Source organism: Lachnellula hyalina, assembly GCF_007821495.1.
Source record: "Lachnellula hyalina strain CBS 185.66 chromosome Unknown contig00006, whole genome shotgun sequence".
Classification (NCBI taxonomy): Eukaryota; Fungi; Ascomycota; class Leotiomycetes; order Helotiales; family Lachnaceae; genus Lachnellula; species Lachnellula hyalina.
The window spans coordinates 269,161-293,409 of NW_022157120.1; the positions used below are offsets into that span (position 1 = coordinate 269,161).

The 24,249-nt window shown below is 47.1% G+C and overlaps 7 protein-coding genes across 7 annotated transcripts; 4 read left to right on the top strand and 3 right to left on the bottom strand.

The window, feature by feature from the left end:
* Positions 1-69: 69 nt before the first annotated feature.
* LHYA1_G000610 (uncharacterized protein) lies at positions 70-559 on the bottom strand (the record flags this gene model as incomplete). Its single annotated transcript, XM_031145601.1, has 2 exons — positions 70-434; positions 490-559. 2 exons carry the CDS (start codon positions 557-559, stop codon positions 70-72), a joined length of 435 nt encoding a protein of 144 aa, XP_031009370.1.
* A 338-nt stretch (positions 560-897) lies between these two features.
* Positions 898-2,058, top strand: pi041 (putative J domain-containing protein; the record flags this gene model as incomplete). The annotated part of the gene is made up of 2 exons (XM_031145602.1): positions 898-1,429; positions 1,487-2,058. 2 exons carry the CDS (start codon positions 898-900, stop codon positions 2,056-2,058), a joined length of 1,104 nt encoding a protein of 367 aa, XP_031009369.1.
* A 693-nt stretch (positions 2,059-2,751) lies between these two features.
* Positions 2,752-6,615, top strand: ufd2 (Ubiquitin conjugation factor E4; the record flags this gene model as incomplete). Its single annotated transcript, XM_031145603.1, has 8 exons — positions 2,752-2,817; positions 2,878-3,605; positions 3,652-3,865; positions 4,068-4,808; positions 4,857-5,062; positions 5,255-5,493; positions 5,546-5,672; positions 5,724-6,615. 8 exons carry the CDS (start codon positions 2,752-2,754, stop codon positions 6,613-6,615), a joined length of 3,213 nt encoding a protein of 1,070 aa, XP_031009372.1.
* A 4,076-nt stretch (positions 6,616-10,691) lies between these two features.
* LHYA1_G000613 (uncharacterized protein) lies at positions 10,692-13,077 on the bottom strand (the record flags this gene model as incomplete). The annotated part of the gene is made up of 3 exons (XM_031145604.1): positions 10,692-11,220; positions 11,274-12,392; positions 12,578-13,077. The coding sequence occupies 3 exons, from the start codon at positions 13,075-13,077 to the stop codon at positions 10,692-10,694; spliced, it is 2,148 nt and encodes a 715-aa protein (XP_031009371.1).
* Positions 13,078-19,757: 6,680 nt separating this feature from the next.
* LHYA1_G000614 (uncharacterized protein) lies at positions 19,758-20,232 on the top strand (the record flags this gene model as incomplete). Its single annotated transcript, XM_031145605.1, has 2 exons — positions 19,758-19,804; positions 19,989-20,232. The coding sequence occupies 2 exons, from the start codon at positions 19,758-19,760 to the stop codon at positions 20,230-20,232; spliced, it is 291 nt and encodes a 96-aa protein (XP_031009366.1).
* Positions 20,233-20,498: 266 nt separating this feature from the next.
* On the top strand, positions 20,499-21,424 carry yvh1 (Tyrosine-protein phosphatase; the record flags this gene model as incomplete). Its single annotated transcript, XM_031145606.1, has 2 exons — positions 20,499-20,836; positions 20,974-21,424. The coding sequence occupies 2 exons, from the start codon at positions 20,499-20,501 to the stop codon at positions 21,422-21,424; spliced, it is 789 nt and encodes a 262-aa protein (XP_031009365.1).
* Positions 21,425-23,211: 1,787 nt separating this feature from the next.
* Positions 23,212-23,932, bottom strand: LHYA1_G000616 (UPF0589 protein; the record flags this gene model as incomplete). Its single annotated transcript, XM_031145607.1, has 2 exons — positions 23,212-23,388; positions 23,507-23,932. The coding sequence occupies 2 exons, from the start codon at positions 23,930-23,932 to the stop codon at positions 23,212-23,214; spliced, it is 603 nt and encodes a 200-aa protein (XP_031009368.1).
* Between the last annotated feature and the right edge of the window lie 317 nt (positions 23,933-24,249).

Sequence of the window (24,249 nt, forward strand, 5' to 3'; positions counted from 1 at the left end):
CTAGTTTTTACAATCCACTTTAATTTATTACCCATGCCTCCAACATGCACACTCAACGTAACCACCACCTCAAACCTCCTTCTCCCTCGCTACCCCATCATCCTTCACCCTCCTCCCCAGCCCATAAGTCAGTCCGCACACGACCAGATTCCCCGCCGCCAACGCCATCGCACCACCCCTCACCATCCCCCTCGCCCCAAAACGACCCCCAATCCTCTGCCCGAAACTCCCTTTTACCCTCCTCCTGTTCGCCATAATCAGGTACAGTCCGCTCCAGGCAGCAGTTAAGCCGGCTGAGTCCACAATGAAGCCGTTGAGGTTTAGGTACGCGGAGAAGAGGAGTACTGGCGGGAAGAGCATCGGGAGTGGTCGGAAGGGGCGGGCATGCAGGGCTGTTATTAGGGTTGCGAGGAGGGTCGGGGGGAGGGAGGATTCTATGGTGTAATGTTAGTCTTTCAAGTAGATTTACATGAATTGAGGGGAACGTACTGCCCCAGTCCATTGCGTAGGACATGGCTGTGCGTTTTGTTTGTTCGAGGGGTTTATCTTCAGTAGGCATTTTGGCGGATACTTTGGGGTGATGATTAAACCAATGGAAATTATGAACAATTAGGGTTGCTTTGGCAAAGTTCAATTGAACGCATAGAAGAGTGCAGTCTGCAAGAATTCAATGACCGCACGTTCTCACGTGCAGTTACAGTAGCCTCATCCTCATCAGTGAACCCCTGCAAAAAGACCGGCCCCGGGTCGCTAGAACAACTGCTCCCTATCCGCGAGGCAGCTTTCCGTCCGTCTCGTGGCCATAACAAAACAGAGAGAAATCCCAGCGCAACAACAAATAATATCACTTTGACGTTTTTCCATCTATTGTATTATTCGCTCACAAACAGCGGCGCGATGCCCGCAGCCACTGCATCAGGCTCCGACGCCAAACCAAATGGCGCTGCCAAATCCCGAGATCACAATCAGGGAAACCAAGATCGCAAATACACAATCGAGCAGAAAACCGCCGTCCTTAGAGTACGTCGCTGTGCACCTACGGCATTTTACGATATCTTGGGTATAGAGGATGTCAAAACTACGGTCACGGAATCGGAGATTAAGAAAGCGTATAGGAAACAGTCGCTGTTGACGCATCCAGATAAGAACGGACATGAGCATGCGGATGAAGCGTTCAAGATGGTGAGTCGGGCGTTTGGAGTGCTGGGGGATAAGGAGAAGAGGACCAAGTTTGATCGGTATGGGGGGGATCCTGATTCGAGGTTTGGTGGGGGCGCGCCGCAGCAGAGCCCGTTTAGTGGCTTTGCGGATCGGACGTCGAGGGCGAGGGGAGAGGCGTCCGGTGGGAGTATGTGGGAGGAGGAGATAAGTCCGGAGGAGATGTTTAATAGGTTTTTCGGGGGAGGGGGGATGGGTCCTTTTGGTGGTGGTGAGTTTTGAGGCTGTGATTGACTTGAGACACAAATGAAGACTAATGATATTACAGGAGGCGGTGGAATGTTCAATGACGGGCCAGGTTTTGTGTTTAATATGGGAGGAGGCCCTGGTATCAGGGTACATCAGTTTGGGGGGAGAGCACCGAGACGGAGACCAAGGGATCCGAATGCGCCAGCAGCCCCACCACCTTCATTGAAGGACATACTCAAGGGACTTTTACCCTTACTTCTGGTTCTATTCTTGCCGCTCATATCCTCGATCTTCTCCGGCTCTGGATCAAGTGGCCCCTCGATGCGATTCGACGAAGCCAAACCTCCACATACCATGGGCCGACAAACATACCAAAAGAAGGTGCCTTACTGGATAGATCCTGGAGAAGTGGATGGCTACACGGCTCGTCAATTTTCCCACCTCGACCAGAATGCGGAAATACAATATGTTCAGCAGCTGAGGGTGTACTGTGAAGAAGAGGTGGCATCAAGAAACCGATTAGTGCAAGACGCTCAAGGCTGGTTCGTCCAAGACACACACAAAATGAACAGGGCACGGAATATGGAGATGGCGAATTGCAGGAAGTTAGAAGAGCTGGGCGTGCAGACGCCACTAAGGAATTCATACTAGGCGGAATGGAGACTCTCTTCGGTGTACAAGTTGCGGACCTTTGAGCGAGAAGCATGGCGTTTGGGACAAAGCATTCATTGGCGAATTCGCCGGCGGTTCACAAGGGGGTTGTAGACTCATAATAGAGAAGCATTGTTGGGATATCCAGGGGTTCGGGATGTGACCAAACAGACCCCTTGCTCTATTTTGATACCTCTTTTCCTCGCACTCAAATTCAACCCGACTTGAGGAATTATTGTAGGTCTCTCTGGATGCATGGCAGATTTCTGATATAAACTGCACGTGATGCTTCTCCTGGTTACCCTATCGGAGGCTTCCCTTCCATGCCCGAAAGACAAACTGGTCATTTCAATATTGCAGTAGAGCAGTAAATACAAACAAAGATCAGATGATGCATATCTAGGTCGTATTAATTTCGCCAGCTTCACATTATTCGGACAATGAATGAATCAACGTTCGACAATTGACTTTACGGCGTACTTGGTAATATTTCCTTCCATATGCATATGGAGCTTCTTCGAGCTTCGATGTACCCCCCTCCCCCTGTACCGATTCCGATTAGCAAGCGTTATCGCTAAAAGCCCGCACGTCCGCCTGAACGTCACTCCAGCTTCAGGGTCCGCAAGGCTGCTGTTGATAGTCAAGGCACCTTGACTTTATTCATCCGCAACAACTACAAAATACATTCCAATCATGGACCCCAATCAGCAAGGGCCTCCAGCTCCTCCCGAAGCTCCTGACAAGGAGAAGATGGACCAAGTCAGTCATAACTCCCCATGTCCGCCATCTATGGGAGGCTAATGTGGGATGCATCTATAGATCCGTCAGAGACGCCTGGAGAAGTTGTCTGGCACAACAATACCAACACCAAAGACCGAACAAAAAGGGGAAGGATCAAGTGCCCCATCATCGACCTCTTCTGTACCAGCTCCAGCAGCCCCCGAAAAAGTTGAACCTGCGCCGAAACCGAAGCTCAACATCACCAAAGCTCCGACCGCCACCACAACCCCCGAGAACCCATTCAACAAGCTGACTGCGCGACCCTCAAATAACACACCTTCGCCAAGCGTAAGAAAATCCTCCGAAGCAACTTCATTGAAACGTCCGCGCGCTGAATCAGACGAGCAGAACCCCGGAGGTACGCAAGCCAGAAAGCTAGCCACACCCTCTAACAATGAGGATCTTGATGAGTATGCGAACAGGATACTGGGGCAAATCTTCAGGATTACTTTGGATCCCATGCAGAAAGTGGATGCTTCAAATCACAGACTCATCTACCTTCCGAACCTGAGACAAGAGTTAGAGGAGGAAAGTGCTCCTATTCAGCTCTCGAAAGAGAGGCTTGACTCCGCTCTTATGGAAGCTGCGTCGACAGTTTCTCACAACAAGTCCATTCTAGATTATCTTCTGCCGGCCTGGAAGAGAATAATTAAGGCTCTCAAAGGCTTAAGGGGTTATGCTAATGGGAAGGATGCGATTCTGAAGGAGGCGAAGCGGCTATGTATGAGCTATTGCATATTCTCAGTGGAGGTGCCGGAGCTTTTTGGGTTAGTTTGGTTTTGAGGATCTGATGGGTGTGGCTGACCTTTTCAGACGTGAACCGAATCCAAATACGGACTCTTTGACTCCATATCTACTGAATGAAGCTGTCGAGGACAGAGGAATATGCCCCGACTTCTTGACGGAGGCTATTTCTCGATTCGCCGAAGATGATACCGTCAAACCGATGTTGACGAAGGCTGTTGCGGGTCTGAGTTTGCAGCTCTCGAACATGACGATGAATGATAACTACAAGCCATACATAAATGTAAGTACAAAAAGTAGAGCATATCCTCTAGGACCCTCAACTGAGGGTTTCAATGAATCTCCTTTTCATATTAATGATACTCTGGCTGGTTTGCATCCTTGTCTGTTATTGGTGTGCTTTCGTTAATGTGCAAGTCGACGTGGGACATTATATTATCTTCAATAAACTACGGCATTTGAAACGTTACTGACATTGATTGCAGGCTCTGAAACAAATATCACAGTATGCTCCTTTGGTCACAGCTATTGCTGATGATCCTCTTTTCCAAATGGCAACATCAGCGCCAGGTATCGAAAAGCATACACTCCTAGGGCCATTCTTTAGGATCTCACCACTCCAGCCTGAAGTCTCGAAGGAGTACTTCGCGGGTCCTAAGACCATGGACACCCGGCGAATCCAGACATCACAAGAAGCCCTACGTCTGACTCTGCAAACTCACCAGAGGGACCTGCTTGACATAATCAATCTCTTCGTTCGTGCAGGCCCAACGTCTAAAAACAGGACCCTGGATTGGTTTGCCTATATTGTAAATACGAATCACAAACGTCGAGCACTTCAACCGGACGCTAAAAATTTGTCGTCGGATGGATTTCTCATGAATGTGACTGTCGTTCTAGACGGTCTATGCGAACCCTTCATGGACAGTACATTCTCAAAGGTGTCGAAAATTGATGTCGACTATCTGAGGAGGAATCCTCGAGTTGATATCAGTGAGGAGACGAAGCTGAACGCCGACCAAAATGCCTCTGATGAATACTATAGCACGCCAGTCGAGGGCACTTCAAACTTCATATCTGAGATCTTCTTCTTGACTCTCGCTGCCCATCACTATGGTAGTGAGGCCACCAACAGTATGCTCAAGAACTTGGACAAGGAAATCAAGTACCTCGCAGGAAAATTGGAAGAGATGGAGGCGGAAAGGCCAAAGATTCAGGCCTCAATGGTAGGTGACCCAGTCCGTATATCCCTAGGCTGCACTGACAATCTGTAGAATCAACACAATCTTTCAGTACTCGAGACGAACCTTCAGAGATATACGCTCGTCTTGGAACGGCACATGCAGACCAAGTTTGCCATTGAAGGTGTTCTTCTCGATAAGCAGATGCAAACCAAATCAGTAACGTTCATGAGATATGTTACTGTGTGGCTTCTAAGAACTGCAACGCAATCAGATTATACCCCGGACAAGACTATCGAGTAAGAACATCCACACATGCATATATTCCAATGCTAACTTCTCTAGGTTACCCTTGAAAGAAGAACAACCCGACGCCTTCAGATTTTTGCCCGAATACGTTCTTGAAGACATCCTTTCAAACCTCAAATTCGTCTTCCGGCAGGTTTATCTGGCATTACAATTCATTTTACACGCCGCTAATGTTGTCATAGTTTTATACCAGACGTTCTGTTCTCGGCAATTAGCGATGAAACCATTGCGCTTTGTATTACCTTCCTCACCAACTCCAACTATATCAAGAATCCCTATTTGAAGGCCAAATTGGTTACTCTCTTGTACCATGGCACTTGGCCTGTATACCATCGTACAAAGGGAGTCCTAGGGGATGCACTGATAGGATCTAAATTCGCCAACGATCATTTGCTTCATGCTTTGATGAAGTTCTATATCGGTACGTCGATGACCTGTCGATGCTTCAAGTCGGACTTACTAATTCTTCACAGAGGTCGAATCAACTGGAGTCCATACACAGTTCTATGACAAGTTCAACATTCGATATGAGATCTTCCAAGTCATCAAGTGTATTTGGTCGAACGATATCTACAAGCAAAGGTTGGCGCAGGAGAGCAAGTGAGTGTTTTTGTTATTTAATAGTGAGTCCGGCGGCTAACAATAATCTAGAACCAATACGGATTTTTTTCTACGCTTCGTCAATCTCCTTTTGAACGACGCAACATACGTCTTAGACGAGGCGCTCACCAAATTCCCAAAGATCCACGAACTTGAAGAAGAATTAAAAACCACGAAATTAACGCCAGAGGAGCGCGAGGCCAAAAGTGAAGAGCTCAAGACCGCCAGCTCACAAGCTACATCATACATGCAACTGACAAATGAAACAATATCCATGATGAAACTTTTTACAAAGAACCTCAGCGCTTCATTCACTATGCCGGAAATCGTGGACCGAGTAGCAGCCATGGTCAACTATACCCTCGACACCATCGTCGGCCCCAAATCAGCGAATCTGAAGGTCGAAAGCATGGAAGAGAAATACAAGTTCAACCCCCGCCATCTCCTCAGTGAATTCGTTGAGATATATCTTAACCTCGGCGTCTCAGACCGTTTCATCGAAGCCGTCGCCCGAGACGGCCGTTCCTACAAACCCGCAAACTTTGCCAATGCTTCCCGGATTATGGAGCGCTATCACTTGTGCCCGGCACTAGAGTTGGTCCGCTGGAACAAACTGAAGGCACGCTTCGCAAAGGCTAAAGAACTCGAGGATCAAGATGAAAGCGATCTGGGCGAGTTGCCGGAAGAGTTTGAAGATCCTCTCCTCGCTACCCTCATGATGGACCCTGTCACCTTGCCGATGAGCAAGATGGTTGTAGACCGCAGTACGATCCGTAGCCATTTGCTGAGCGACCCGCACGATCCCTTCAATCGCTCGCCTCTGAAGATCGAGGACGTGATTGAGAACCCGGAGTTGAAGGAAAAGATTGGTAAGTGGAGAAGTGAGATGAGGGAGAAGGCGAGGGCGGCAAGACAAGAGAAGATGGATACGACAGCTGGGTAGATAGAATGTGTGAAACGGCGTCTGGAGAAAAAGCAACTACCGAAGAGAGAGTTTCTTTGGGTGGTGACTTCGGGTTGGTGAAGCTTTGCACCGTCGGCGGTGCAGTTAGAGATATATTCGATTTCAGTGTCTCCATGCATATTTAGAGAACCGAATAAATAGCTCAAGCTTCTGCTTGACACATTCAAACCCAGCGAACATCTGAGAGCGAATTCTGTAGTTTGAAAAGCCGAAATAATCGCAACATTGCGTGTGCCAAAGCAGAGTTCTTAGTCCTACAAGCGTCCCTAGAATCAACGAACTGAATTGCGTTTCCCCTAATATCTCTGGATTGGAACAAATGGTTTTACAATGGTCTATGTATCCCACCAGAACGCCTCGCGAGCACTATTACAAATATATACCGAGATAAAACTTATTTGAACTTACAAAAAGATTCAAGATCCTTAATACTACCTACCCATACACCTCCTTAAACCATCGTCCATGCAGGGAAGGTCCTAAACAGTGTTACGATTGCTTTTCTCGCCGGCATTCTTGTGGTTGGTGTCTTAAGCAAGTATTTAGATATTTGAGTATTTTATATTTGATTCTCCGATATCGTTTAAATATAATCCGAAAAACTTCAAAATTATGAGCTGGCCGTACTTTTCCTTACCCTTCTACGTTGCGTAAAGTATAAAGATGGAGCGATGAATCCTCGATTAAGCAAAGTGCAAGTTCCTTCCTTCTTTCTGTCCGCATGAATAATCGCCATTATTAATTAGACACGAATGCCCACTCACTCACCTGCCCGCCTCTTATCAATATGAAATGCTTTATTCATTGTTTAACAAGCTTATGAATACTTGTCATTCATTACACATAGTACGCAACCCATGGGACTTCGAGTAGATAGAGCTCGGGCATCTATCTTGCCCTCGCTTAAAAAGGGGCTTGCTCAGAAATAGGAATACATTATCTTCTACGGCCTGGATAGTGTTTCTTAGCTCGGGAAATGCGGTTATCAGTTGCGTGTATTTATCATTTGATTTGTTTTTATTCCAGGGGTTGAGGTGACGCTTGTTGACATATTTCTTGAGAAGAGAATTCTTAGCGGAGTGTGGGGTACGGGGCGGGGTTGCGATGATGAATGAATATGGGTGACCGAAAACTGGCGAATGCGTAGCTTTGAGATGGTTGAGTAGCAAGTCATGTCAGTTGTATCCTTTCATATTTCCCACCTTCTCGTTCACATGGCGGACGTTTCTTCTCACCCTGACAGTGCGCTTTTGGGAGAATCACGTGTACCACCCCCCCTGAGCTGTTTCCCAGCCGCCATCCCAAGCAACCTTTCAACGCTGCGGTGTATGTATGAGCACAGTCTTGGGATACCAAAACTTTATCCTACTCAAAAGTCTTTATTTTCAAGGCGCAGGAGATATTCCCGCAAGTGATGGATGCGCTGAGCATGCGCATACATTTCCTAAAACATACATTTTGGGAGCCGGAGCTTCAACTTCCTATCGAGGCTAAGTCACGCCGTATTCCTAATATAGAAAAAAATGCCCGATGTACAGTAGAACAACATGCAAAAGCTTATATCTGCCTTGTAGGGCTGGTTATAGGGCAGAAATGGGAGGAGGGTAAGGCTGATGGCGTTTATTTTGACTACTAAAAAGGCAAAAACGAGGAAAAGATATAATTTGATTTGTGGTTCGCTTTAACAACGCCTTTTTTTTTGGGCCTTTGGATGTGCAGCAACTGTAGAGGCTCTGTCTTTCCTAGATTTGGCCTGGATACAACTTGCGTCGATGTACTGCATGTGAATTATATTATGTGGATGTATATGTGTGTCTGTGGGAGCTGCTGGGTATGGGCGAGAAAGTGAGAAAAGATACTCTTGCATTCTGAATGATGCAGTCGTATGTTTTCTGCATGACTAGCGGGTATATGAGGGATGTAGATGTGGATGTGACCGAGTACTGGTACCGTAATATCTTCCTCCGGGCCTATCCGACATCGTCGATCGGTATCCTTCTTCTTCACTTTCCAAAATATGCATGAGTGTCAAGTTATAACAAGAGTAGAAATTGTGCCGTACCATTACTAGAATAAGGAGCATGAAGGTTTCTCTATTATTGAAGCGGGCCTTTATAAAGACACTGGACCTTTTATTTCCCTTGCACCACTTACTGCACATAAACTTACAATCACGAGAGAGGGGTAAACAGCTCACTCGAGTCATTACTTCGACTAGTGCCCTTGAATTCGGCATTCGACATTCGCCATGCATTAAGGGGGCTCAGAGGTGAAGATCGGCACAAATGCTGACCTTTATGAACACTGTCTTGTGGTGGATCGTGTTTCTACCTAGTCGCAGACGAAGCTACCGGCAGTTATGATTAAGTACCAAACAAGATAAGACTGTTATGACGATAAAGAAAGATAATATAAAAATAAATGGGATGAGGTGGCCTGACTATAATGTTGTCATGATATTGCTCTTCGCACTTGGCTTCCAAAACCATCTTGCCAAGCCTCAAGTAAATAGATGAGGGGCAAGAAAGGGTTATCTAGGAAAGCTCTTGCGAGGGTAAGAGGCCCGCAACTAGGTTGTGCGTATTAATGGTAGGGCTGTACGCAACAACTAACTACTTTTGACCCAAAATAGTAAACGTAGGGGACTAAGCCTATACAGTAAGATAGACCTTGCGTTTTCAACGGAATACTATGATACTTGTACTAGCCTATCACCACGCATTTGGGATAGACATAATCTTCTCAAAATATTGCGACCTGCGATTGGGTACCATAACGACGGGTCGCCTTATTGAAGTAAGAATTCTGCAGACCGGTGTCTCCGATTTTGATCCTTCAGCCTAGCAGAAACTATTCGCGGTTTCTGCCACATCATGCAGAGAAGAAAATTCGAATGTCCAAGGTAGGAGCTTAATGATCCTTCCCCAGAAAGCTAAAAGCCTATTGGTCATAGCGGCTTGATTCAGGCAACCCCGCCAGTCAGACTCCGAGGTCCATAGGGAGGAAACCTCCATAACTTGCTCGTAGAATCCTAACTCCCTACTTCGTAGATGACCACTGCGATGCATGCGAGCAAGCCGATTGGCCTTGCCTTGATGTCAAGGGCTCGCTTGCCAGGTTAGACAGGGTTGCAAGAATGGAACCATGCCATGTACGCGAAGCCAGCTTTACGTGAAAAGATTCATGTACAGCAAGTAGGGTTGAGATGCATCTTCGCGGCACCAACCTTCGATCGCAGCCGACCCGACCAACCGCCCTAAGCCTAGCAGGTGGTGTCGATGTTACTTTATACTATCCCTTCTCGACTCCTTGCATACCATTGGTCTATCAACGCAACCGTGAAGCTTAATGCTGGACGGTCATCCTTCGAGTTGTAATATCTTGATGGTGAGAACGGGGTATTTCCCATCCAGTGCAAAAGTCGACGTGGACGTGAAGTCTAGCCAAAATGGGTCCATGGTCATTCAGGCATATCGGCTCTCATGTACTTCTCAGGGTGGGAATGGAAAGCGCTGAAGCACATCGATTCATATTATCCCAGGCACCAGGATTTGGAAAGCCTGCTATTTGCTTTCAGCTGCACGTCCATAGTGACGTCTTCATATATGTAATTAACCAGGGGAGCAGGTGCTCATCTGCACCAGTTAAAGCCCGATAATGTTCCTCCATGCAACCCTCAAGCCTTCGTTGCACACCGCCCATGCGTTCTAGCAAACGGTAAAGACGTTGCCGAGGGAAAAATCGGTGATCAGACACCAGACGCCAATAATGTAATGCTTTTGCTTCGCTCCTCCTTCTGTTCCGTGAAGATATTCAAATAACATAACCAAAAAAACGGAATAATACGTTTTCTCTGCCGTTCATGCTCAAAATGCCACTAGATGATGCTGAGATGCAAGCAATGCTCAAAAAAGTACCCCCGGGTATCTCGTATACGGCCGTTAAGAATTTTGTCGTCCATTGTCTTTCAGAAATCCGTCCATTTTCTCCTCCTAAACAATTGTTGTAATATATCTAAAGCATATAAATGATCATCATTCCGCGAAGGGATTTTTTCACAGGAGTTCCTCTTCCTCACTAATTATCCCTACTCTCGGCCCGCCAGGGCTCACCCTTTCGGGGCCTCTGATCGGTTCTGGAAGAGGTTCATCTTTCATACATGCATTTTCTAACATGTTTGTCCACTTGCCACTGGTACCCGCGTGGCTGTGTTTCAAATGCTGCCTGAAATGATCCGCTCTGAAGAACTTCTTGGCATGATTGCATTCCCCAAATTTATGCATCTCTTGTAAATGGGCAATTCGGATGTCCCAATCTTGGTCTGTTGCTATAGCCATCTGAGGACCCGAGGGCGGTGAAGAGATACCGGAGCGAGGGAAATCCTCACCACAGTATCCACAGGCATCTGCCTCGTTTGGTCGAGTTGGAGATGTGTGAAAAGCGGCTGGATAGCCCGAGAGTGCAGCGCAAGACCAGGAATGGCGGCGCAAATGCAACGAATTTTGGTGACGCTCTGCTTCGTTCTTATTCTTGAAACGGTTGCGGCAATAAGCACATTCGTATTGCTTTTCTTGCTCATGAGCACTAGAATTTTCATTAGCAAATTTTTGTGCAACCATTTCATAATAGATTCTTACTTCAGTTCTTCTTGAGAATCAAATTTCTTTGGCTTTTTCGGGCAGCATTCACACATGAAAATGCCATGAATCTTTGGGATGTTGTTGGATTTTCCATGGCTGACACTGTCCGATAGTTTGCGCGAGGTCATAAGCGGTCGAGTGTCTGATACTTGACGCTGATGAGTTGTAGACGCGCGTGGACTTGGATTTAAAGACAGGGACGTGACATAAGGGGAGTCCGGAATGTCTGAAGCTGCTGGAGATATCCCACCTGGAGAAAGTCGCCCATACGAGCTCATACTTGTGATGCTACTCGCAGCAATGGATAATGTTGAAGAAGCATAAGAGTTGTTCCGCGGGGCGGATGTCGTAGAAGAGACTGACCCTGAATTCGAATGATATCGTGGAGTTGGGGAGCTTCTTGATCCCGACTCGCGCCGCCGGAAAAGATCACTTACGCTGCCGGCTGTATGCAATGTTTGGACATCTTCTACTGGTGGTGACGATGCACGTCGTTTTTGACCCGTAGTCGCATCTGATCGACCAGAGTATTCGTCAATATACAATCGCCTAAGCCCTGTCTCTTCCATAGGAAAGTCTACATCATGATCTGGAGATATTCTACGGTCATAAGTCTCCCTGGATTTGCTTGTGACACTCGAAGCTTCATCACCAACACTCATTACAGAACTGCTTCCAGAACGTCCAATAAATGGATGAGATCTGTCGGAATCCGCGCTGTCAATGGGCGATTTGGACTCAAATTGAGTCTGAACCCCGAATCTTGGATATGAGTTTCCGGGAGAAATACCAGACGATAGTGGAGTTTCTCCATATCTAGACATGGCAATAGGGCTTTCTACGAAGCCAGGCCTGCTGGTTAAGATTGGCAAAGACAATGGCTTCAACTGGCTGGGGTGTCTATGCTCGAGAGCAATGCGCGATGTGGGTGAAGCGTCACTAGCCGAAGAGCTGAAAGCTGATTTTGAATAGCACCGCGAAGGTGACTTATCATCTGTCCCCCTTCGAGCGTCCAGCTTTTGTAAAAGAGATTTATCGTAAGCCTGTGCATTTGTTTGGAATCTGTCGTGACTCTGGAAACCTGATTTCGCCGAAGAAGATTCTTGGTACTTGGACCTATGCAAACAAATTGTCAGCGGCTATAGTTTTCAAATTACGAACGAATTGAGATTTAGACGTTTTAAAATGACAATCTAAAACCCAGGGCGGGAGCTCAAGCTCATAAGCGCCATCCCAGAATCTGGAGGGATCCGCAGCGAGATGAGCACCTATTGCATAGGCACAGATTTATTGAAACTGACCTGTATGACCCAATGCTCGTCCCGGAAAGACTCGAATAGCCCTCATCTTTGGGGTATGCGTGCTCCTGACGACCCTCTCCCACCGAAGTTTTTATTGTCGAATTAGAACTTGTGCGGCGAGAATAGTCGGGCCGGTCGTCCATTAAGCCCTTCCTACTTGCAAAGCTTCCGTAGAGACTCGACCCGGGGGGAACGGAGGACATAGACCCCCCCCAATCACTCGTAGAACCATGCGAGTTCCCAAACCTCCAGGCTAGATCAGGTCCATTGTTTCCTCCTGAAGCTATATCTGCTAAATGTGTTGGCGGAGGAAGAGGTGGGGGTACGAAGTCTGTCCTAGAATGCGGTATTGACATTGGAATAGAGGAAGTCGTGGGAGAGGAAGTCGAATTGTATGAGCTCGATCTACTTGACGATCGAAAGTGCTCGGGGTTCGACTCGTGGACGTATATTTCGGGTAGGGCCAGAGATGGCCTCAGACCGCGATGAGGGATGTCCATGATGCGCTTGAAGTTCGAAATTGCCACGAGCTGAAAGAATCAAGGTTAAGGAATGGCACAACTTGCTACAAAGTCTGTGTGTGCAAGTGGCAATATGCTGCGGAAGAGCCGACTGGGAGAAATGAACGGAGGCGAAACATGAATGTCTATAGGAACAGAATATACAACAAGAAAGAAAAATGACCTCCGCGCATATATTGAAGCAAATCTTATGTCATGAAGAGGCTAGAAAGAAGGAGGCGTCTCGAAGAAGTAAGAATATGGATGATGGGGTGGAGAAGGCGTTGTCTCAAAGGGTGTAGTAGTATGTGGGATCAGGAAGGGGATTCGAGAGGAGGGACAATAATATGATATGAGCGGGCATCGGCTAGTCGGAGTTTATGGGGTAGAGGCCGTTTGATTGGATGGCGATGGATATTTGGCAACAGATCAGGGCCTTGTACGGGTAGAACATGAAGGTCTGAGTAGCAGGCGGCTGACGGGGCAAACACACAGGTGGGCGAGGCAGTTGGGATAGTGGTGGTAGTGGTAGTGGTGGTGGTCAGGTCAGCCTAACCTAGGTAGTTGCCGACGGGTACTACTAATGCTGCGTGCGTACGTATTCAAGTAGTAGTGTAGGGCGTAGTAGAGTAACGGCGTCGAGGGGGGAGGAGGGACGAGGAGGGACGAGCGGGAGTAGGTAGGGAATTGGAAATTGGAAGGAGTAGTAGTGTGTATATAGTGCGAAGTCGAAAGGAATAATATATTTAGGGGAATGAGGAGACAGTTGCAGGCAGGATAAAGTCATGCAAATGTAAAACAATGTACGAGGGCTAGGTGCCTAGGTAGGCAATAGGTATAGGTGGTAGGTACTTCGTTCGTACGGATGTAAAACATTAGGACCATACTCCGTAGAGTATTTGTATTTGAGGTCCTACCTAGGTATCCACCTAGTTAGTAGTGACCCAACAGGCGACGGCAGAGCGAATCTATCTACATATCCACGACCTAACTACTACTTCGTACTATACTTGCACAAATGTCGTGGCAGTAGACTAGTAGCTACTTGCACATTTATGTAAGGTAAGGCAAAGCATGGAAACCTAAGGGACCCTTGAAAAAGAGGGTGGATAGCACCAGCAGGGCAGACGGAGGACCAGGCTGAGAAATGGGATTAAAGTGGTTGCCGTGCCGCATGGACACTACAGTAGGAGGATAAGATGTGGATGTGGATACTCCGTACGGATATAATATTTTCTGGGTCGTGATCGTGTTGCGGTCGTGGCATCTCGAGACGATTCAACATGTAAGACTTCATATTGTTATTACGGTATTCTTATTCCTTCAGTTCGAAAGACTTTTCTTACAAGCCTCAGTACTCTCCCCAACACCCAGAATTATTATTAGAAAGGCTACCTTTGTCTGTCTTAGCTGACCCTTCGCATTTCGTATAAGTCAGACCTGCCGGCCGCATTAGAGCGCCTGGACTGATCTGATCTCATAATCAGTCTGTTCTTCCTGAGGCACCTTACGCTTTCTGTCTGCTCGCTCCTCTGAGCTTCGAGTCGAAATCTGGCATCAAGGCACATATCGTTTTCAGATCTCTACTGTATACTCCTTTTTGTCTCCATCTCCTTCGCCGCCAGCAATTTGTCTTCGCCTTGATCTCGCATCTGCAAGACAAGACATTCCTGTCATACGGCGTAATGATGACTGCAAGTAGAAACGCTCAGTTGCAACCCACTCCTTTTCGAGACAGCGGGGTTTGGAACCAGAGCTAGACTGGGGGCCGACAGGGCTCCAGGGGCCTTGTAGGGATGAGCGATAGGGCCACCCTCATTTCTCTCTTGTTCTTCAGAGTATCCACGGGCCTCAGCCCTACCTATCTTAGCTCCAAACCACTGTCCTTGGGGCTTGACAAGCTGGCAAGGTTGCACCCAGTAGATGCCACACCTATCCAGTTACACGCACATTACTACTCGTACTCGAGTACAGTACTGTACATACACCGAGATGAACTGGCAGATGTGCCCTGGTACTTCTTGTACTGCCTACTGGTTGGCGCCGTGGAATCTGTAGCGGCTTCAGGGTAATTTGGCTATGTTCGCCAGCTACCTATGGGGTTCTTGACTACCTGGTAAATTACTGCAGGCCCGTGTAGGGTAGCTGAACCCCCACTACACTACAGGGTAAGTATAGCGTCTAATCTACAACAGTCCTCGGGCGTTTGCGTGACCGCGTCGGCATTACCTCAATGTAGAGAAAGGGAAATATCCTTTTCAAGGCCAAGATTTATAAGAATACACTCCGAACACACATCGAACATGTGGCCGAAGGATCATCTAGGTTCTATCGTCAAGCAGCAGCAATGCACATCGCAGGCTTAGCTGGTCAATTGGTCACATTACGAAAGTACGTTTGGTAGTTCTTAGTACCAAGTACCTCCATACACCCAATAACATCGTGCTGCTTGCATGTGCAGTTCCTGCAGCCATTTCATTGCTACTGCACCACTGCACCACGTACGTACATAAATTATACTTCTTGCTGCGCCACCACCCGCCCCAGGATATACGACATGGGTTAGGAACTCCAAAGTTTTTGGAAAATTGGGGTAGGATGATGCCTCATTAATTCGAAACAGTCTAGGTTAGATTAGATTAGCTTGGGGGTTCGATTTGGCATAGACTAAGTTTTAGTAGAAAAGTAGTAGCGTACGAAGTATAGTAAAAGATGCTATTTGAATTGAAGCACCTACTCATACTCGCGAGGCTCTATTGTTCGTATCGACATCGCGGGTGTTCCCCTAACCTCACATTATCAGGGTTTGGTCGTATAGTCTGACGTTATTATATAGCGCCTACGAGCTTAGTTGGCTCAGTAACATCATCTTAGATGCCACTTGAACTTCACCGCTCAAGTCTAGCTAAGTAAAAAACACTTCACGGGGTCACATATCAAAAACACCAGAGGCCGTATTCTCAACGGTTTTCCAAAGTCTTCCAAATGATGCAACGAATATTGCAAGGCTTACACACTTGAACGGTAAATCATACGTTGTTCTAAATCGAAACTTCGTCACTGGCGCTGATTTGATTGGCCGTGCGAACGACAGACTCAAACAAGAATACTTCTGACAAACATATGCTTATACCATAAGCAACAAACTTTCGAAGTAGCACTTTTTGCCGGAGGAAAGAATGTTCCTGTGCTTCTTTGCTGACTACCCCCTGGCCGGCTTCTAGACAATGACTTTGATGCCCTCGCACTTGCGTTAATACACGATGCTATCAATGAAACCTACAGAAGATATATAGATTAGCATCGCTCAGGATAAACGACTCTTCAAAAGCATCAATCCTGCACTTTCGAACCGATATTACCAGGGAAAGCTATGATGGAACATCAATCTGAGTATTTGGAATACAAACGGCGCGGTTATGGCGGGTTTAGGAAGCAAGGGAAGCCACACGCCTCCTACATGAGGTCTCTTGCAGAACCAGGCCTGTCTCATTTACTCCTGCTCCCCGTACCTTGTCCCGACACGGGCCGAAAGGTACATACTCAAGCGAGCCCGAGCTGAGATTCTATCCGAAGGCACAGAGTTCCATTTGGAAATCGTGCCTTGTTTATGCGTTGCTAAAGAACGCCGTTCTTAGAAGTTGCTCACCGTAAATCCAAATCCGCCGGTTTTATGACACTAATGCAACAGTAGTAATGAGTATTTTCTCGTTGACTAAGCACTCGCCAAGACATAAAACCAGATTTCTTGTCCTACTTTGTCCTTCTTCTAGACCCCTATAGCTGAAGAAGCTCTGCCGTATAAGTATGAAAGTCCTGTTTTGTTGCAACCACATCTTACAACGTTCAAGCCACTCACATGATACTATAAAGCGTATGCAGGCGTACATATTAGCCGGCCATATATCCTCTTGGATCAAAGGCTGAACTCTCAAAACTAATCAAGGCAGCAAGAAGTCACGAGGTCTGTATAGAACAAACTATCGAAGGCTACAGTACGGCGCACCCCTGAAAGACCTAGTAGCCTCTTGAATGACCAGCGGTCAACGATTCCGTTGAACGGAATCTATTCCTAGCGCAAGTAGAAAACATCCACTCTACCACTTCGTATCAACACGCAATTCTGGCCACCACTAATGCCTCCTCGTGGTCTGCTGGATACGGAGTAATCATCCCGTTCAATAATACATGCGCTACACAAAAATAGATGAGGAAAATCTTTCAGCTTTGAATGGAAGACAAGTCTCGAAGCGCACGGCCTCGACCAAGATTATTAGCGCTGCAACAATAAAGGACTCTTTCAAAGCCGCGCCGACTGTGCATGGGTAGAGAGTCAAGAAGTATGATATCCAAAGGCTACAAGCCTGATAGATGGGTGCAAACGGCACAGAGATGCGAGACATGATGACCGAATTCAGCATCACTCATAGCCGAAACCCCGACAACCTATCATGAAATAGGAGCTTTCGCAAAGAAATAGGTTAAAAATGAACAGTATATGAGGATTCCCACTCAGAGCATCGAACAGCCAAATACCGTAGCTAGCTACCGCGCGCAAAACTAGCCCTATGGCGAGCTGCCCTATCAGAAGCCAGAGCGGGGTTTCCCAAACGCGAGTACGGAGTAACCTTACGCAGCATCCACACTTTATATCTCCTAAGCTGACTGGCTGGAACCGCCACTCTAGAATAACCTAGTCGTGCGGGAGCCCAAGCACGAATCTGGAACCGATTCCCGTGTCTTATGTTCTTGGGATCTTCCAGAGTCCTGCAAGGGTCAGGGCTTATGCCTTGTAGGGCTCAAGTGGCCCCCAATCAATATGATACTGTACTGTACAGTACGGTACATCCAATACTTCGTAAGTCTAGAGCCCCACTTGCATTCTGGGACATCTACTTGTACTATTTGAGGTGGCGCGTCGATTCTTATGAAGGCATAGAGATTCTATTGGTTACATTTCCCGCCAATGAGAAGGCAAATAGAACACGAGAAACGAAAACGATACAGTACGCGAGCGCCAGATCTTGACGAGACGTGGAAGCCATGACAAGGCTGAGACTTCTAATGCCTGTTGCCTCTAGTATTCGGCGACTTTGTGTACGTATGTGGCCGAGAGGTGGATTCAAGTAACTAGTGGGTTTTATAGACTTGTTATAAAGTCTTAGTACGAGTATCTATTTCTGTTAGGTACGGCATGTAATGAAGATTCAAGGAGTTATACCATCATGTTTATGTTTCACCACCTCCCACACAAAAAGCCTACTAATCATGAACCCTCAGACTCTTCACTGTACTTCATCGAGACTTCGAGTAGCAACTTTTTTGCGGAAGAAGCCGCAAAACACCATAGAAGTTAAACCTAAAAAGGAAATGAAGTGTTTTTTAGGTTCATGAATGACGCTGATGCTAAACTGGACTTAGTAAGATACCCGGGTACCTTGCTTAGGGAGTCGGGACATGATGTTCAACCGTTGTTCTGGGACGTCAGGTCGCCGACCAGACAATGTCATCGGCGTTAGGGTCTTAGATACATGACTCTAAATGAGTGCTTGGTTATGACAAGCGTCAACTTAATACCACGGAGCTCGGAATGGTATCTCCAATCTCCAACTAGTGGTACCTCCGTCATAAAAACCGAACGGGAAGAAAAGTCTTCCGGGTACCGCACTGTCGGTTGTATGTGGCTTGAAGGGTTTAAAAAGGGAGACTTTCAGGCCTGTGAAATTGAATCAGTGCTGCAAATAAAAATTTAGTAATCAATATAATAATCATTGATTACAGTATCTTTGTCAGTACACCACGATTACGCTTGTAACAAGCTAGGAGATGACTTGCAGACTTTAGAACACGGCCACGACTCTTGCATGTACTTCGTACAAGTAAGACCAGGTGCCATAATCAGCCCAGAGCTTTGCCGAAAGATTCAGGAGAGAAACATACGGACCTCCGTATGATGTACAGTACTACCGAAGTACCGTGCCTTCGGTGTAACTAGGCTAGGTACTTTGCCTCATTATGCGAATAGGCAAGGTTCCAGGCCTAAGCAAGTGAAAAATTCTGAGCGCATCCTCAGTTTTCCCACACAAGCCTTACTTCATAGAAACATCAGAGAACAGCCTCTACCGCGGGGCCTAGGAAATTTCGCCGAGACATAGTGACATTCCACCAGGTCGGTCTTGCCTTGCGACATTGCTTGGTCGGGAGCTGACACGGCTAGGGCTCAGCGGGGACAGGCCACAGGGTTCTAGGTCGGAGAAGCTTGATGGATAAGGCAGGTGGATGGATAGGAACCGCGTTTTGTGACCCGCGGCACTTGCAAATGGGGCTGCAAATGGGGCGGCAATTGTTTGGAAGTGGCAACTTTGTAAGGGGTTCGTTTGCTTCCATATTTTACTAATGTATGTTGTGCCTGAGGCCTCTACCAGTAGTGGCGTGGGAAACAAAATCTCACCATCTTCTTGCTTGCTTGACCACCACGAAAGAGATAACTAATCACCTGATTCTTCACCCCACCCCACCCATTTCCCCCTATCCCAACTCGTCCGCATTGGGAAACTGTTTTGGAGAATCGATCGTACCATTAATAACCGGGAAGGGCAAATTTCAATGGAGGCTGCGTCCTGATATCCGAAATCCGAAACCCCGAATCATCTAGGTATCAAAACGCTCCCGTGTCAGACATGGCGCTATCGCGGGTCCCTGGGGAGGATGAGCTCTATGTTGGAGGGTATGTAGTCACTTCGCTTTTGTTCCACGGTTCTGATCCTCCCCCCTTTTATAACCCCGCATGCCATTTTCAGAAGTCTGACACGTGATAATGTATCTTTTTCCATTGGAATTTGCAATCGCTTTAATATACTATTTGCGGGAATGACTTGGTGATGAATGAGTTTTCTGACAAGACCTCCCAGGATATTTATATTACGCCGCAAGTCCACGCTGGCTGACACTGGCATTACGCATGTCGTCTCGGTCCTCAAGTATGATTTCAAAGACTTTGAAGACTGGGACAAGTATGAGCATCTCAGTGTTGAAGTCGATGATATAGACGATGAGAACCTGCTCGGCGAGTTTGAGAGAACGGGCAGCTTCATCGAGAAGGCTCTAAAGGAGGGGAAGAACGGTAAAAAGGGAAAAGTGCTTATTCATTGGTGAGTTGTGATATTTGAAGTCTGGACTGTCCCAGAATAGGAGTCCATCTGAGAAGACCCCAAGTGTGGCAGGACCACGCAAAGGCGTTCGATGATGCCAGTGATAATCACGTTCGTTCCGTGTCTTATCTCATATTGCATATCTCACAACATCAAAACCTTATACTTTCTAGATCCTCGTATTCTCATATCTATAAACGGTTTCATTTCCCCATACGGGCTCTTCTAAGCATCCTTCTTTGCTATATCGCTGACTTTCTTCATAGCGCCATGGGCAAATCCCGCTCGGTCACGGTTACTATAGCTTATCTCTTACGACAATATCCCGAACACACCGTTGCGTCAGCACTCTCACTAATCCAGGAGTCGCGGCCGATTGCGGAACCGAATGATGGTTTTATGGCGCAATTGGAACTCTACAAGGAAATGGGCTGTCCGAGAGATATCGAAGCACATCCTCGATATCAGCGATGGCTGTATCGCCAAGAAGTGGACGTGGCGCTTGCGGCCGGCATGGCACCAGAACGAGTAAGGTTCGAGGATGAGGAAACACAGGAGGGAGGAATCTCAGAAGGGAACGAAGTCGAGTTGAGATGTAGGAAATGTCGGTAAGTGTCGCTATCTTCCGTTACTCCTTTCGGTGTTGGCAATCACATGATGCTGCATAATTCTTACCCGAACCTCATGAGATGGAAGGCAGCCCCCCTATTTCAATGATACCAACGCTGACGTCTGCTTATTTCAGCCGCACACTAGCTACGAGCCCCTATCTTATCACCCATCTTCCTTCAGCCTCAAAAACAGCCCCCACACCATCACCGAAGTCTCCAATCGCTTCGCTCGATTCACCTCCAGACCACGTTGCATGCACTCACCACTTCCTACACCCGCTCTCCTGGATGCGGCCAGCGCTAGACCAGGGACTACTCAGCGGTCGACTAGAATGCCCGAACCAGAAGTGCTTAGCACAGATCGGCCGCTATGCTTGGCAAGGCATGCGGTGCAGTTGCGGCATATGGATTTTGCCGGCTTTTAGCTTGCATAAGGGACGGGTAGACGAGGTCACCAAAAGGCCTGAGAAGGTCCAAAGTCAGGGGGCGGGAAAGGATGGGTTCGGAGTAGCGAGTGTTGGTGCGGCGGATGAGTCTGGGGGTATTCGGCTGCCGCCTGGAATGAGGGGCAAGGGAAACCTTTGAAGGTGCCGTTCTGGGAACTAGAGGGGTACGAGGCTGACAAAGGAGAGCTTTGGTCTGCACATGCACGGTCGAGTGCAGATATCCCATCACTTGAGTCGCATATGTGTATGCAGAGAATGTGAATACTTGCATCCGCTGTATGGATTTTGGTCCAGCCATTGTTCCCAGTTCCATTCCCCAATTTCGCCCAGGCACTCGGGCAATTTGCCTCACGGGATTAGGTAGGCAACGAACCTGTCTCTGCGATGCATATGAATATGATGATCTTCCTCTGATAATTGGAACGTGATACAGGTTGCAGAGAGGTAATACTATACGAACAAGGCAGTCATGCAGGCTGTAGACTGGGTAGAAAATAATGTACTTTGCGGAGTTAAATCAACCTTGCCAAGGCATATGGCAGTCTCCATTTCTCGTCTTATATTTGAGTTTCTTTTAGGACCATCATGGAGAGTAGTCATCGATACCACTGTAAAGTAGCTATATAAGTGGCCATTGAGCTAGACAAAGGGTGTTATTAGTCCTCGGGGCATATTTGAAGAGTTTTCCGAGACAGCCTAGCCTGCTGACGAGCGTAGGAGAAAATATTTGCCTTGCCATATTAGGCAATATACTTTCTCACGTATTGATATTATGTAAAGTATGACTGCATGTAATATAGGTTTGCGAGATATGCGGGGTCGAAGAACATTGCTAGTAAGCAGCCTTATCTCATTGTAGGTCATCAAGGCTGTAATCATGTACTACGTGAAGCCTTAGCTGGTAGCAGATGTCTCGCTTTTCATGTGTAGCCATGTCTGGCAGCCTGGTGATCTCAGCAGAGGTCCGAAGCGTCTTGTTTCTGACAGTTGCTAGATTATCGATTGGTGAAAACAGGGGTTGGCTCAATGCTATGGCTGATTCGGGATAACCAAGCGAAAGCTGACAGGTAGGGTCCTTCTAACAGCTTTCCGAATCGGTCGAGGGGGTACGCAACTGCAGAATCTGCAGATTGTCGAATTGGCCGATGTCCCCGACGTGACAGCTGAGGTGTAAGCACTAGACAACACGAGCCTTACGAACAAGCAAGCCATTGGAGATATAATGGAAAAAAGGTGATCAAGAGGGATTGAGTGTGACTTCAAATGCTGTAATATGGCACTGAATGTGTGCAATTTATGGTTGCTGACCATTGAATATATCTTCATTTCGTGGGACACCTCTGCTATATGCCTACTTCCATTGTGGGGTACGTCTGTGAATGGATGCATGGCTTACTTACCCTTGCACTTTCAGCCCCGAGTGCCGTCACTGCCGTGATAGTTAATCGATAATCATGTCATTGCTACTAGGGTATAATACAGGGTGCCAGATCGAAGCGTGCTGATGCCCATACATCCATGTCCAAATCAAGAATCAAGATGCATGGTAGCGGGTGAGAGGGCAAGGCCCGATCCCGGCAAACCCCTCTTTAGGGGATGACAATGCTGTTGTCATCCAGGATCGACACCCCGTGAATGTTCCAATGCATGCCTTAGAAAGTGATGCATCCGAATGTCGGACGTTGTTACCGAATAGGTATTCTCTGCATTAAGGTCCTCGCTCTCGGTCAGAAGTCCGAAAATGAAGAAAGAGTCTGTGAGAAGACTGTACTTCGTACCGAATATCTTACTCTTCAAGCAGTAGTGCGTCTCTAGATTCCAATTGCTCCGAACAGACTTGGAGAGCTATTCAAGGTAATTGGGTCCGTAGTGTTTGGGTGGAAATGGATAGAGATATACCTCACATCGTGGTCGTGATCGGTTTGCTCAAGGAAGGCCTTTTGGGACTTGAGGGAAGAGACTTGGATTTTGCAGTCGTTCGCGGTTGCGCTTTGCAATCTCTGCACTCCTCTTCTTGTCGATTCGTTGCTGGTAGAAAGACTTTTTAAGGGCAAAGATTCTTGGCTCCTCATCTGGTGCAGTAATATCTTCATCTGGTTTCTCCTATATCGATGTGAGTATTTGGAACTTGAGCATCTTCTGGATATATTTACCTTTCCATTTGAATTTTTCTACTATAATTTAAGCATGTAGATCTTGGGCACAGTAGGCAATTGCTTACCTTCTCTTCCGGCTTCTCGTCCTTGTCATCCTTTTTATCCTTATCCTTATCCTTGTCGTTGGATTTCTCCTTCTCCTTCTCCTTCTCCTTCTCTTTCTCCTTATCCTTCTTTTTCTTCAGTTTCTCCTCGAACTCTTGCTTCACTCGTTGAACCTCAGCCTCCATTTCTTTCTTCTTCTTTGCAGCTACGGCAGCCTCGTCAATTATGGGGGAACAGAATCCTCTGTCCTTTAGGTGACCTGGACAGACGTAAAAGAAATCCTGGAATGACTTAGCAGTGCCGACGGAGGCAATCGAATAACTGATACTGACTTTGCTTTCAGGAGTAACAAGAACGCTTGTGCTTGGTTTATAACAGATTTCGCAGGATTTGGAGGCTGTATCGGCCACCTTGCGGTGAGTATAAACGTTCGGGAAGGACGCCATGCCAAAACACGTGTTATGAGCAGATGCTTATCTGATTTTGAGTCTGTTGGAGAGCTCCTCAAGACAAAGGGGGTTGGTACAGACGGTACAGAAAAAGTCGGAGGTTACGAGAAAAGTTGTCGTGGTCGTGGTGCATCTTGAAGTCACATGTTAAAGTAATAGTATAAGGCTGGACTAGTGTGAAAAATATCCCTGCAAGGAATTTTCTTAGTGCAGGTGCAGGTAGATTTTGCTATCACTGCGATAACGAGTTCCACACAGTGGATGTCTCCCCTCTCCCCACAAAGCCTCAGAATAGAGTCCTCGACTTCTTTTGT